At 39.0% G+C, this 14,807-nt stretch overlaps 2 protein-coding genes across 2 annotated transcripts; one reads left to right on the top strand and one right to left on the bottom strand.

Annotated features, from left to right (window-relative positions):
- Positions 1-2,999: 2,999 nt before the first annotated feature.
- si:ch211-162e15.3 (protein NCBP2AS2) lies at positions 3,000-4,743 on the bottom strand. Its single transcript, XM_043702468.1, has one exon. It carries the CDS (start codon positions 4,402-4,404, stop codon positions 4,117-4,119), a length of 288 nt encoding a protein of 95 aa, XP_043558403.1. The 5' UTR covers positions 4,405-4,743; the 3' UTR covers positions 3,000-4,116.
- Positions 4,744-4,767: 24 nt separating this feature from the next.
- ncbp2 (nuclear cap binding protein subunit 2) lies at positions 4,768-14,218 on the top strand. Its single transcript, XM_043702469.1, has 4 exons — positions 4,768-4,930; positions 7,440-7,621; positions 12,993-13,131; positions 13,884-14,218. Exons 1-4 carry the CDS (start codon positions 4,856-4,858, stop codon positions 13,980-13,982), a joined length of 495 nt encoding a protein of 164 aa, XP_043558404.1. The 5' UTR covers positions 4,768-4,855; the 3' UTR covers positions 13,983-14,218.
- Positions 14,219-14,807: the final 589 nt, after the last annotated feature.

Genomic DNA, 14,807 nt, shown 5'->3' with positions numbered 1-14,807 from the left:
CATTTTTCCATAGCCATGTAAGTTCCTCATCCTCAAATATTCTAGTTCCCTTTCAAAAGTATTGAATAGGAACAGTTTCCATTTCAAGTACAGTAATTTAGATCTCAACTCTCTAAATAAAAAAGAAAAATATCTTGCTCTCTCTTCAAGACTTTTTCTAATGATTTTGGATTTTATTTCACCATTTATCAAAATCTCTCATCTTAAAATCTCTTAACAGGTAACTTCTTAACCTTTGTTACAACAGTTGACCATATTTTTATAACCCACTCATAACTCAAAAGTATCATTGATACATTCTAATAAATGGACTCTGTACATCTTAAATCTCTTTACATTATTTTTTGAAGTGGATTGTCCAGAATGCATCATGACAGTCTAGTTGAAGTCCACCTAATGATTTATAATGTTCTAGAATAATCTGTTATTTTCTTTTTCCCCTAGTTATAAACCAAAGCAATCAATTTTTTTACCACTTTATCCTACCTCCTTTTAGGATTTGTCCCGCATGGGTCACAACTTAAGTCAAGTTTGTCAGTCATGACTTATTAGGAGAGAGATTTGTTGCCATCAGCAGACCTAGGCATGCTTATGTTTGAAAAAGAGAGAAAACAAGAATAAAATAGTGACCTTACAGAAAGGCTGAGAGTGTTGCAGCTGTGTTTTTCTATTTACAACTATACAATTAATCTATATGGATGGGAAAGTAGAAATTTCAATTTTTTTCAGACAAATTTGGGGTAAATAAAACATTTCAGTTAATTTCCCTCTACTGAAGTTAATTGGTAATAAGGCTTTCTTTTTTAGGTTGCAGAGTACCTCAAACGTTTGGAGTTCACATCCTGTTAATGTGATCCTATTGTGGATAACAGCTCAAACTCTAGATTTCAGAGCTTGAGCAGCAGTTGGCATCATGCAACATACCTTCAAGGATAGCCTATTATAGATGAAGTCAGCCCACAGTTTATGCATATACGGGGAAATAGAGAATGGGTGACCATTAGCCAATCAAGAAGAAACAGGCAGATCATGCAGGAGTCCTCTGAGTGCATCTCATTTTCCAATCAATACTTACTTTGGAATTCTGATTTAAAGATCACACAACACCAAGTTATAGTCCAAAAGGTTTATTTGGAAGCATTAGTACTTCCAAATGAATCTGTTGAACTATAATCTGGTGTTGTGTGATTGAGTAACTTTGTCCACCCTAGTCCAACACTGGCACCTCCACATCATGGAATACTGATGTAAGTGATGGTTCATCTGCAAAGTGAAGCCAGTTAGGTCCATGGCACCTTGGCTGACTCAGTTGTACAGAAGGCACGAGGAATACTGGAAGAACAACAGTGATAGAAGATTCAATAGTTAAGGAGTAAAGAGGGAATTCTGCAGCCACAGGCATGAATCCAGGATGGTGAGTTCTTTCCCTGGTGTCAGGGATAAAACTGTCACTGAACTTGTGCAGAACACCCAGGATATGAACATTGTTGTTAATAATATGGACAATCTAGCTAGAAAAAAGGTGCAGCCAGAATTTAGGAACCTGCTCGCCTTACCCAATTGAAGCGCTCAAGTGGGCAACTAATGACTATTTAAGGACTGTTTGCCAACAGAACACAATTATGAGGCTAGCGAGAGGAATTCAGGAGCAGGAAAGAATTTCAGAAAGTCGCCCCACTCAAATCTTGGGTGGGTAGTGGGACTTCCACCAACGACCTTCATTCAATATTAAGGACTTCCTCCACAAGTTCTACTCCCGTGAGTGCCACTGCAATTATTTCCCTTCCAGTCCTTCGAAGAGTCAATCCAAGTGGTGAGAATTCCTTGACATCAAGGCCACATTTGACCAATTATGATATCAAGAAGTCCTTGCAAAACCACAGAAAATAGGAATCATAGGAGTAATACCTAGCATAAAGGAAGATAGCTATGGTTGTCGGAGGTCAGTCATTTTCGCTCCAGAACAACTCTGCAAGAATTCCACTGGGTAAGGTCATGTACCCAACGATTTTCAGCAATGACCTTAACTCTACTAAAAGACCAGAAACAGGGATGTTTGCAGTTGATTGTGCAATGTTCAGCGCCATTTGTGACTTCAGATAATGCAGCAAGATGTGGACAATATACAAGTTTCAAGTCGCAAGTAACATTTTAACCACGTAAGTGCCAGGCAATGACCATTTCTAACAAAAGAGAACCATTGCCCTATGCCATTCAATGGCATTACGATTGCTGAATTCATTACTATCAACATCCTGGGGTTACTATTGACCAGAAAGTGAACTGGACTTGCCATATAAATATTGTGGCTACAAAAGTAGGCCAGAGTATAGGGATCCTGCTGTGATTAACACATGTGACTGTCCAAAAACAGTTCACCATGTACAAGGCTCGCAGTCAGGCATGTGACAGAATACTCCCCACTTGCTTGTATGAGTACAACTTCAGAGTCGAGAGTATCGTGCTGGAAAAGCACAGCAGGTCAGGCAGCATCCGAGGAGCAGTAAAATCTAGGTTTTGGGCATAAGCCCTTCATCAGGCATGTCCAAAAACGTCGAGTCTCCTGCCCCTCGGATGCTGCCTGACCTGCACCACACTCTCAACTCTGATCTCTAGCATCTGCAGTCCTCACTTTCTTTGAGTACAACTTCAATAAAACTCAAGAAGCTTGACTTCATTCCAGAACAAAGTAGTCCTGTTAATTGGAATCACATTCACATCCTCCACAGTATTAGTACACACAGCAGCAGCAGTGTACACAAGCTGCACTGACAAATTCAATAAGGTTCTCAGACATCATCTTCCAAATATCTGAACACTATTCTCTCAAAAGATTGGGCAGCAAACACATGAGATCACTAACACCTGCAAGATCTCCCTGATTCTGCTTAACAAATAATGAAATCCAATGTCACTAGGTCAAAATTCTGGGACCTGTTACCAACATTATAGTGAGTATACGTTCAGCAACTGGATGCAAGTGGTTCAAGAAGGCAACTCATAACAATCTTCCAAGGACAACTTCGGCTGGAAGATAAATGTTGGCTGTATCAGTGACACCCACTTACCATGCAAGAATATTTAAAAAGACAGGTCAATTGATTTGGACCGATCTCAAGACACCATTGTTGTTGCATATAAAAACAAAATGATTGTGCATGTTGGAGTTCTGAAATAAAAACAAAGTGCTGGAAAATTTCAGCAGGTTTGGTAAAGTCTAAGCTTTGAAATTCCCACTCTAACCTCACATTGCACACTTTAAATGCCACTCCTAAAAAAAGTTTTGATCATTACTTCTAAAATTTCTTTGCACGGTTCAGTCTCAAGTTATGTTGAGCAATCCACAACATGGTTTGGGTGGGACATTTAAGGTACTATATGAATGCAAGTTGTTAAAACAACTAAAAGTTCCAGATTGTGTTCTTTCAGTTTAATTTCTCAATAATGCTCTCTCATTAGGGACCCAGATTTTAAGAAGGCCTGAAATGTCCGATATCAATGCATTATCATGAACAAGTGTAGCCTGAGGTTATTTTTCTGTGAACTGCATTGCCTTTATTTTAAAATATATTTAAACATAAATGACACCATGTAAGGTTTCCACTTTATAAATAAAAAATGATTTGTCCAAGTAATAAGGCAAATAACAATTAACATGTTTTCTTTAATTCTTTGGACTATCACAGGACATTTCTGACGAATTGTGTGCACAGTTTACATTGTCATCAATGAATTTGCACAGCATTTAAAGTGAATCTCAAATAGTTACAGCACAATTACGGCCAACATAGGAAAATTGTCAGATGGCATCTATTTAATCTGAATCTGGTGAAAAAGTGTCACGATTCTGATCTTGTGCTGATGACAATAAGCATTCATAACATTTCAAAAGAATTTCAAAGTCAGTGTATCGCTACATCGGAATCCAACCACCATGAATACTGAAAGGGAATTTACCCAAATGTCAGCTGGAGTATCCCCAGGACAGATGTTTACCGTGGTGCTTTTAAAATAGGGTAACTTTTCAAAGTCTTCCTCTTTGGTCCAGTCACCACAGCAGGTGTCGGAGAGTGCGGAGAATCAACTCCGAGGAGAATCCAGTTTTTAATGTATTTTTCACTTTTCGCCTTTCTTCCCCAAAGAGTCCTTCAGCTCCTTCGCAATGGCGTCTTTCAGTTCGGCCAGTTTCTTGTTGAGGTTGCGGGGAATGTCTCCCTTCTCCAGGAGCTGCCGCAGGGCATTGAACTGACTCAGTCGCTCGGCCACATTCTGGCCTCTCAGCTGGAGCCGTGCTATCACATAGACAGTGATCTGGGCCGCTCGCCGCATCGGCATAGACTCCGACAGCTTCTCGATCAGCCGCGCGTTATTCAACACCGACTGCAGCAGCTTTCGCAGTACCATGGCGGACACTCACCCTCCTGCTCGTCCCCCGCTCACTTCGTTTGCTAACCTCCCCGCTACTCGGCCATCGACTCCATCGTCCAATCACCATGGAAACGACTCGATCATCTCGGCGATCGGCTGCAACGCTCCGTCACTTTCACAGTCCGGTGGGCAGGAGAGACCATTTGTTTCTAAAAAAAAACAAGATTATGCATCTTGCTCATATTTTGCCTTTGCAGAAACTGAATGCAAACACGAACCATTGTGCATTTTCTGATTCTAAATCGGACGACAATTCTCGCCAAAAGACGGTTTAATTTCAGGAACGATCAGCCCGGAGGCGGCGGTAGCACGGACCGTTTCAAGTGGACGGACAGGAAGAGGACGGGGATTTCCAGTCACGTGCTGCTCCCGGCAGTTCGGGTCCGTTTGGTTGGAGGCTGCTGTTTGTTTTTATTTCTCTGGTGTCATGTCTATTGTACTGAATGCCCTCAACAGTGATTCTCATGTGGAGCTGAGCCAGTACCGGGATCAACATTTCCGGGTAATGCGTCTATTGTGTTCTCTTCCCGACCTGTTATAATCTGAGTTAACCAGACAGTATCTCCCTAGTTACAGCCAGACAGAAAGTGAACGTTGTTGGTGCCCGGCACAAGTTGGGACAATACCCCCGCGTTTTGTTGTAATTTTTGAGGTCTGCTCCTCTTGTCTCGAGAAACCAATTTCCTGGGAAAAAAATGTTGATTTCTATCAATATAAACTTTTACATCCTTAACTTGACTCATGTAAAGTATTAGAGTTTGTATTTGATACTTGCGAGGTACGGTAAGTTTGAAGATTTGCGAGGAAATAGATCACGATGGAAAAGATCTCTGATGTGAGTGGGTAAAACCGGTGATGGAGTTCATTGTGGGGTCAATGATTTTGGGTCTGAGAAAGACGAACAGGACTATTTTAAGGCAAGAAGGTAGGAATTGGAGAGTAGGAGGATTTGGGTGCGCATGTACCCTGTATACTCTTAAAGCTAATTCGGGGGGGGGGGGAAATAGAACGATCGCTAACGGGGGGGCGGCACGGTGGCTCAGTGGTTAGCACTGCTGCCTCACAGCGCCATGGACCCAGGTTCAATTCCCGCCTCGGGCCACTGTGAAGTTTGCACATTCTTCCCGTGTCTGCGTTGCCTTTCCTCCGGGTGCTCATAGTTTAGGTCCATTAGTCAGGGTAAGTCTGGATGGGTTACTCTTCGGAGGGTCGGGATGGATTTGCTGGGCCAAAGGGCCTGTTTCCACACTATAGGTAATCTAATCTAATGGAATATTAGTCTACCTCTCAAAAACACCAGGAAAAGGCAGGTCTGCTTCTATTTGTGCAGTGCCTTTGTTGGACCAAGTTTAATTCAGAGGTGCAGCAATGCAAAAAAGCCTTGGTAGGGGAGCAGTGCAAATTCCTTAATTCTGATTAAAAGTGTTATATTTTGAGGACTGATTGATTGATTGTAATTCTGATTGTTGAGAGATTGTGTAACTCAGGTGTTTAAACTGGGAAGCATTGCAAACTGAGGACAGTGTAAAACTTCAAAGGTTTTGACAAGTGGTCGATATTCAGTTCTGTTCATTTTGATAGGATGTGAAGAAACAATATAAAATGAAGTACTGCTGTTATGTGTTGTAGGAGCAGAGAAATCTGACAGGACAAATGGAGTTCATGGTTAAGAAAGCAGACAATGTCTGAGGCTTTATTAAGTTATACAGAGTGCATGAGACATGAATTAGTTCAGCTGGGCTAATATGTCTAGTTCCGCATGCCACACTTTAGGAAAGATATGAATGCATTGGAGAGAACAGAGTGATTTACAACAATTTTTCCAGGGGTGAAACCTTTCCAGTATGAAAATAGATTGGAGAAATTGAGACTGGTTTTCTTAGGAGGAGCTGGAGATGAGATTTGATTGAAGTTCTCAAAATCATGAGAGGTTCGAACAGAATAGACAAGGAGAAACTGTTCCCTCTTGTAAACAGATCAAGAACAGGACAAAAATATAAAGTAATTTGCAAAAATAGTATAGTGATGTCAACAAGATTACCTCTAAGCTGTGCAGCCACTTGGAGAATCCACACACTCCAACATAGGCATTGATTTCAGATTTTGGAAGTCATTGCCACACACACAGACCACCAGAGATACACACAGGAGACAAATAAGAGGGAACATGGGGGTGAGATGGTTTGGGTCTGCAATGTACTACATGGAAATGCAGGTTTAATTGAATATTCATGAAGGCATTATTTCTATTTAAATAATTGTTTAATGTACAGTGTTAGAGGACAGGAAAATGACACTAAATCATGATGATCATTCAAAAAAAACCAGTACAAATATGATGGGCTGAATGACATCCTTCAGCACCATAATGATTCGGTGAACTGGTGGAGAAATTTGAAAGGTTGATGTGAAATTCTATTCCTTCTGAGATAATGCAGAACAATATCTTAAATTTAAAGCTAGATCATTCAGGACTTAAATCAAGGAGTGGTTTTCAAAAATGGTCATGGAAATGTGGAACACTTTGGCTAAAATTCTGTGAATACCACAAATTTTATTCTAATTATGTACCTGGGAAAAATAGATTAGTAAATTGAAGAATGTATCGGCTATGATTTGGTAGCATGGTGAAAAATGCTACCGAATTAACTCTTTCTAATTTGATATACCAAACTAATTCATAGCCATTTAATTCATTTCATAGTGTACTTTTCTTCTGAAACTTGCATAGTAACATTCCCCATAAAAAGCAATAGGTTAAATGATGGGATAATTTAATTCCCAATTTGACAAAGATGGTGTAAGTTTCATGAGAGTGCCTTACTACCTAGAAGGCACCAGATTCCAATCTGGTAACTGGCTTGCTTTGGTCCTGGACTTTGAGAGCGGAAATGCATCCCTCCAAAAATGAAGTGCAATGTTGAATTTCTCCACTAATTGTTAGATTATAGAGAAGTGCCAAAGTGCAGAATTTTTTTTATTGTCCTTAAATTCAAATCTTCGTTCTAAAGGGAAGCCGATATGAGCAAGACAAACTGCTGAGATATAGCTGCACTCTCTACGTCGGGAATTTGTCATTTTACACAACTGAGGAACAGATCTATGAACTCTTCTCAAAAAGCGGTGATGTTAAGAGAATCATCATGGGATTAGACAAAATCAAGAAAACTTCATGTGGATTCTGTTTTGTGGAGTATCTTTTATGTGTTAAGTCTTGTTATGTTTTAAATTCAGTTGTTTGTTTAGACATAGCTCAGAGTAGTGGTATTAAATGTTTGTAGCCTAAAAAAAAGGAAACTTGCACTTCTGTAGTGATTTTCATGACCACAAGACATCCCAAAGTGCTCTACAGGAAATGAAGTACGTTTGAAGTGTATTCACTGTTGTAACAATGTAAGTATGGTAGTGATTCAAATCAATTTTTATCGTGTTAATTGAACAATAAATACAACCCACGGCAATATAGAAAACTAATGCCAGGGCATCTGTCACTTCCACCAAGAAAGAAAATGCTTTAAGGAAGTTCCCATATGTCTTCTCTGCCATGCAATGGGATTATGGCTGATTTTCTTTTTATCCTAATTCTGTTCATCCATCTTGACTGTGTATGCCTTAATACCTTTGCAGGTATCTGTTCATTTCTGATTTAAATTTTTTTACTTTAGTTGACATCAATTGTTTTTATTAGGGTAGTCCATACTTCATATTTAATATGGAGAAATATTTTTCAACTTCTTTCCTGAATGGTTTGATTTGGGTCTGATTTTACAGTATACTGCCTTGTCCTAGACTGCTGTAGCAGTGGAAAAGGTTTCAATTATCTAACTAATCATTTATTTTCAAATCCTAAAAAGCTTAACAAGATTGCCCTTAAATTAAGCTTATATTTGCTGGAATAGGTTAATATATCTGCTCCTCTGAATCTGATTGTTGGAGCCCTGTTAACATTCTGGTAACTCTGCACAGCATTTCTTGCAAGACTAATATAATGCCCAGAGTTGTAACATTACTTCAGGTATGGTCTAGCCAGCAGCAACATTTCTGCCTCTTTATGGTCTGTCTTCCAGTTCTGAAGACAAACATTGTATTATCCTATTTGATTATGTTTCATTGTTTGTGCCCATTACACTTCAGTGATTTTTATTTTTCTGTGCACATGGATCCCTAAATTCCTTCAGACATGTACTATTCCCAACTTTTAAGCATGTATATGCATGCATTAACTTTTGTTTTGTTCAAAGTGGATGATCTTGCACTGTTGGAATCTGTCAGCAACAGCTTTGCTGATTCAATTTACCTACCTCTCTGGTTTATGCTCCAGTATTAACGGCTGCCTGTGAAACCAATAGTTTCTAAAAGCAAATGTGGTTATTTTGCTTTTGTGAATAATTGATACTCGAGCACAGATACTTCTCAAGTACCACTAGTCACTTTCTTCTAATTTCAGTGCATACTTATTATCCCTACACTGTCTTTAACAGGTTGATCATTTCTCTTCAATTCCATAAGTCTTAATTTCAGATAATATTCTTTCAGGTGGAATCTTAATTATCTTCTGTAAAAATGACATCCACTAACATTCCCATGTCTTCTATGTGAATTAGGAAGAGTAGGCCACTCAGCCCCTCAAAATTGTTCCACCATTTGGTAAGATCATGGCTGATCAGGAATCCTCAACTCTTATTTTCTTGCATCTATCCCATAACCCTTGATACACTTACTGATTAAAAATCTGCAAAATGTTAAAAAGCACCATAATGAAATTAATTGGGTGGTTTGGTATGACTAGTCAGAGTCACACAGCATAGAAACAGACCCTTTGATCTAACTCGTCCATGCCAACTAGGTTTCCCAAACTAAACTACTCCCATTTGCCTGCATATGGTCTATATCTCAACTTTTTCCAATTTGTGTGCCTGTCCAAATGTCTTAAGTGTTGTAATGGTGTATGTATTTATCACTTCCTCTGGCAGTTCATTCCACATATGAACCATCCTCTGTGTGAAAAAGTTGTCATCAGGTCCCTTTTAAATCTTTCCTATCTCACCTTAACATTATGCTCTGTAGTTTTGAACTCTCCTATCGTGGGGAAACGACCGTTGCTATTAACCCAGTCTGTGTCACTCATGATTTTATAAACCTCGATAAAGTCACTCCTTAAACTCCTACACTCCAGGGGGCAAAAAAGTGCCAGCCTATTCAGCCTCTTTTTTGAACTCATATCCTCCCAGTTCCAGTAAAATCCTTGTAAATCTTTTCTTCACCCTTTCCAATTTAATACAATCCTTCCTATAGCAGGGCGACCAGAACAGTTCACAGTACTCCAAAAATTACCTCACCGACTTCCTGTACAGCTGCAACATGAACTCCCAACTCTTATACTCAATGCTGTGACCAATGAAGACAAATGCCTTCTTCACCTGTGATGCCACTTTCAAGGAACTATATACCTTAACCCCTGGGTTTCTGTGTTTGACAACACTCCCCAATTCAGGAGACAAATGGTGTTCAATTTCACTGTTACCTTGAACGGTGCTTGAACTCCAACCACGTACTGTCAGGGTGGTTATGCTCTACAATCATTTACAATTTGGCTATGAATGAATCAATCAAGCCCAGTAGAACCAAAGAAACGATGCAGCACTGAAAGAGATCATTCAGCCCACTGTCTCTGCATTGACTGAATAAACTAGCTGCCCATTTTAATCCCAGCTTCGTGAGCCTGGTCTGTACCCTTGCAAATCACAGTATCCTCTCATTTATTATGTATTCCCTAAACTCAAACTTGCACTTCTCGAGGTTGAATTCCAATTTCCACTTTGCCAACTATTCTGCAAAAACATTGTATCATCCTGCAGTTGGCAGCCAATACATTTTGCTGTCAACCACCTGGCCATTTTTTTTGTATTGTCAGATTTCCCAATCATGCCTCCCTCATTTTAAGTCTACATCATTAATAAATGCCACAAATGGCGTGGGACCTTAATGTGAGCTCTATGGAAAACCACTGGAAATGTTTCCATTCACAAAAGTATCCATCAGCCATTATCCTTTGTTTCCTGTCACAAAGCAATTTTGGATCCAACTCTATGCATTTCTCTGTATCCCACAGGATTTAATTTTTTTGACCTACGAGGTATGTGAGACTTACCTACATGGACTATAGAAATAGATATAAAGAGGTATGTGAGACTTTATATCTATTTCTATAGTACATGTAGGTAATATCCACTGCACTACCCTCATCAATTTGCCTTGTTTCTTCCTTAGAAATTTAAATTGGGTTGGAGGAAATTATCTTCCTTTAACTGTGCTGACTATTCTTGATTATACCATGCCATTCTAAGTAACAGTCTCCGTACTGAATCTAGAAATTTGCCTCCCACTGACTGCCATAATGATTTGGCCTATCTCTTGTACCTTTTCTGAATAATTGTACAATGTTGACAAACCTTTGGTACTCACCTGTCTGGTGAGTATTTGTTCAGCACCTGCTTTTTGCTGCCTGCCTTCCTTTTATTTGCTTTGGATCAAATTCATCTGGTTCTGGTTATCTGTCCACCTTCAAGTAGGTCAGTCCCTCTAGTACTGACCTTCACATCATGCTTATTTTTTTCTATTATTTACCACTTCTCTTTAATTAGAATGCCTGATCGTTCCTCTCCTACGTGAATGGAGACAAAGTACTTGTGTAGACCCCTCTCCACATCTTCTGCATTCATACGCAAGTTACCATGTACATCTTTGATAGGCCCTAACCTTTCCTTCGTCATCCTTTTACTCAAACTACTGATAACATACCTTTTGGATTTTCCTTAATTTTAGCAACCAATTTTTTTTCAATATCCTCTTTGCTTTCCTAACTTTATTTTTTAACCTCACCCCTGTACATTCTGAACTCTTCCAACCCTCCTAAAATTAAACTTCCTTTGAGATTGTCATAAGCCCTCTCTTTCTGCTCCTGGGTAACCAGGAGACTAGATTTGGTGGAATTGGTTTATTTTTAAGGGGGAGTAATGTAAACTAGATCACTGCAAGTTTTGAAAGAGGTGATAAATTATTTTGAAAATTTGGGGGATTGAGTACTATGAGGAGCTGGCAACGAAGAGGAGTTGAGGCCTTGGTCATATTAGCCATAATCCTATTGAATGGCAGAGGGGCTGAGCAGCCTTCTACTGCTCCTATTTCTTGACTTCTGTTCTTTCACTTTGCCCCACTGATTTGCACTGGCTTACCTTCAGGTAGATGTATGCAGTCCACGTTTGCCAGATCATCTCTGCTTTGTAAAAGTTCTATCTTTGTCCCTTTCCATGATGATGCTAAATCTACCTATTAAGAACTCTATCTCCAAAGTGGTCACCCACTGCTTTTACAACTAGCTGCCACCTTCATTTTCTAAGACTTGCGCTTTGTTGGGCATGCTGTTTAAAAACATTCCCATGAATGCGGTTCAAGAATTTTGTGCCTTTCATATTGTTTCTGCCCACCCTTGATAACCTTGCTATCTTTGTTGGCCTTAAAAACTTGGAAGGACTCTGTGTGTAATGTTCTTTTTGAGGAAGACTTCCAAGGACTTGTGCCTCTGTGAGAAAAACAAGTCTGCTAATTTGTTTTAGATGGGCACGCCCGTAATTTTGAAATTTGACCTTGAGTTCTTGTTCCCTCACAAGAGGAAACATCCTTTCTACGTAAACCTATTGAAATCCCTCAGGATCTTGTTTCAATTAAGCTGTGATTTTAAACTCCAGTGGGTAAGCATGTAGCCTAACCAACCATTCCTCATAAGACAAACCAACCCATTCCAGGTATTACTCTAATAAACTGCTCGTAACTCATTTGTCCTTCCTTAATTAAGGACACCAATACTATACGTGGTCTCACTTATATCCAGTGTAACTGAAGAATTAGTTCCTACTTATATGTTACATTTCCTTGAAATAAACAATGACATTCCATTAACTTATCTGATTACTTGCTATACCTGCATATTAACAGCTAGTGATTTTGTACACTGAGATAGCCATATCCCTCTGCATCTCAATTCTGCAATCTCTTGCCTGTCAGATTGGTGTTTTTTTTATTTTTCCTGACAAAATAGACAATTTCACATTTTCCCACCTCATGCTTTGTTTGCCAGCTCTTTGCCCACTTATATATCACTATTGTTGCCCCAGTACAATTCAGTTTACTTTCCTATCCTTGTATGTCCAGAAAGTTACCCATTACTGCTTCCGGTTAGCCAGCCTATCTTCTGAATGTCAATGTTACCCCTACACCATGAGCTTTTATTTCTGCAATAACCTTTGATGTAGCACCTTATCAACTGACTACTGGAAATTTAAATACATCCATTGGACCTCCAATAAATTGTTCAAATATGGTTTCCCTTTTATAAATCACGTTGAATTGAGTCCTGTGACCCTTCAAAATGTTAACTAGGTTTTCTCTTCAGATGCAGCCTGACCACCTGAGTTTCTCCCAATATTTTGCATTTTTTTGCTTCAAGTCTCCAGCTTCTGCAGTTTAGTTTTTAAGTGGTGGTTTATCCTTAATGCGTTAATTAGATATTACACACGAGCTGATGCTGAACAATGCATGAGATTTATTAATGGAACACGCCTGGATGATCGGATCATCAGAACAGACTGGGATACTGGTTTCAAAGAAGGCAGGCAATTTGGACGAGGCAAATCTGGTGGTCAGGTACGTGGTTTCTCTATAATATGGTACGTGCAATCACATCTTGTAAACTTTAAATAAAGACACAAGATCAAAGTGTATTTTTATCTGGTGTACTTTGGTTCATTGAGAATTTTAGTACCGTTGCAAAGTAACTGGAAAAACTTTACTGTTTTAAAAGATAGCCACATGTTGATGATTTTAAGTTGTCATGATGTGCTAAAACAACTTATGATCTGAATCATTTGTATTACTTATGCTCATTAAGGGTGGGACAGAATTATTTGGCTGAATTCATGAGTTTTAATTGCCCTTTGTTTTGAACAGTATGGTGAAATCACCTCACGAAACCAGACTGTTTTGTAACTAATGTCACTTGCTATAGTATTTATAAAAATCTAAATAATACATTGACAGACATCAGTATAATGGAATTCAAAACTGAATCCAAGTGAGTGGATGTTTAGAACTCCTAGGTATATTTTTAAATGGAGGTCTGAACTGATATTATCTTGTCTATTGATTAAAATTTAGCTGACTGCTATGCAGTATGGTATTGTCACCAACTTCGGTTGTCCATACCAGGAGTTACAGAAGCCAAATGCCAAGGGAATTTGAATAATGAGTGTACAATCATGCTTATTAGCTTGGGGCACAGAAGAACTCTTTAGTGAACAAGTGTCTTTATTCTAATACAAGTCAATAATGTGAGAATTCTATTAGAAGGTCATGGACACAATACATTTTTATTTCCTTTGTACGTGTTTTTTTTGCAGGTACGTGATGAATATAGGACTGATTATGATGCTGGCAGAGGTGGATTTGGGAAATTGGTCCAGATGCAGAGGGTTCCAGAACCAAGACAGAAATTCTAAAGTTTCAATGGCTGTGTTGATATATTTCAGATAATTAAGCTAGTACCTTGGGATTGAAGCAAATGGCTAATACTTGAATGTCTGTGGCTTTGTGCTGTTCATTCTTTCATAGGCCTATTGAGCTCTTTTTTTTCATACTTGCAAAAGAAAGATGCCCTGCTTCTGAGGTGAAATCATTGTTCAATTTTTGTTCCTTGTAATTTTGTCAATTCTAATAAAAATCTAAAATGCCTGCATTTTTGAAAGTTGTAAACCTCATATTTGTTTTCTCGTACAAGTTGTGAAAAACAGATTTTGGTGGCTTTGAAAAGTTCAAACTATGTCCATACTGTGGCAAATGGAAAATTTGGATGTTGTTTTAATGTGAACTTTAAGTAGGAACCTTTTGCTCTGAATCTGACAGCCTTCACATGAGAGGTGAGTTATTAATTTTAATGTTAGTTACTCAATATTAGTGATATGTGGGTTTTGAAGTTTGACTTAACTCTGTTAGCACTGGCTGTTCAAGTTTCCTGGAACAATTGCATGGGTACTGAGCCTTGACAGAAATATGCTAATAATTATTCAGTATTCACAATGGTTTCCTTGCCTTGTGTGAAAGGCTTTGGCCACACTGTGCAGAGAGGTTACTTTACACAGTGTGAAGATGCCACGTTTACTTAGATTGTTTACAGTACAACTGCTACGTAAGCACTTACAGTCTGATACTAAAGATGACTGGTGTTGGCTTCCACAGTTGTCTGATATACTTGCAACTCTGAGGATTTGTGGGGTGGGGGGGTGGTGGCCCAACAGGCTCACACCGACCCTCCAAACAGCATCTCA

The sequence above is a fragment of the Chiloscyllium plagiosum genome, chromosome 13 (genome assembly GCF_004010195.1).
Source record: "Chiloscyllium plagiosum isolate BGI_BamShark_2017 chromosome 13, ASM401019v2, whole genome shotgun sequence".
NCBI lineage: Eukaryota > Metazoa > Chordata > Chondrichthyes > Orectolobiformes > Hemiscylliidae > Chiloscyllium > Chiloscyllium plagiosum.
The sequence above is the reverse complement of the archived record's forward strand: the minus strand, read 5'-3'. Positions and strand labels throughout refer to the sequence as shown.

Bases quoted from the DNA above. Each gene is read 5' to 3' on its own strand.
- si:ch211-162e15.3 (XM_043702468.1), bottom strand. From the start codon at position 4,404: ATGGTACTGCGAAAGCTGCTGCAGTCGGTGTTGAATAACGCGCGGCTG.
- ncbp2 (XM_043702469.1), top strand. From the start codon at position 4,856: ATGTCTATTGTACTGAATGCCCTCAACAGTGATTCTCATGTGGAGCTG. The intron at 4,931-7,439 runs GTAATGCGTCTA...TTCGTTCTAAAG, and splicing joins ACCGGGATCAACATTTCCGG to GGAAGCCGATATGAGCAAGA. The intron at 7,622-12,992 runs GTATCTTTTATG...TGCGTTAATTAG, and splicing joins TGTGGATTCTGTTTTGTGGA to ATATTACACACGAGCTGATG.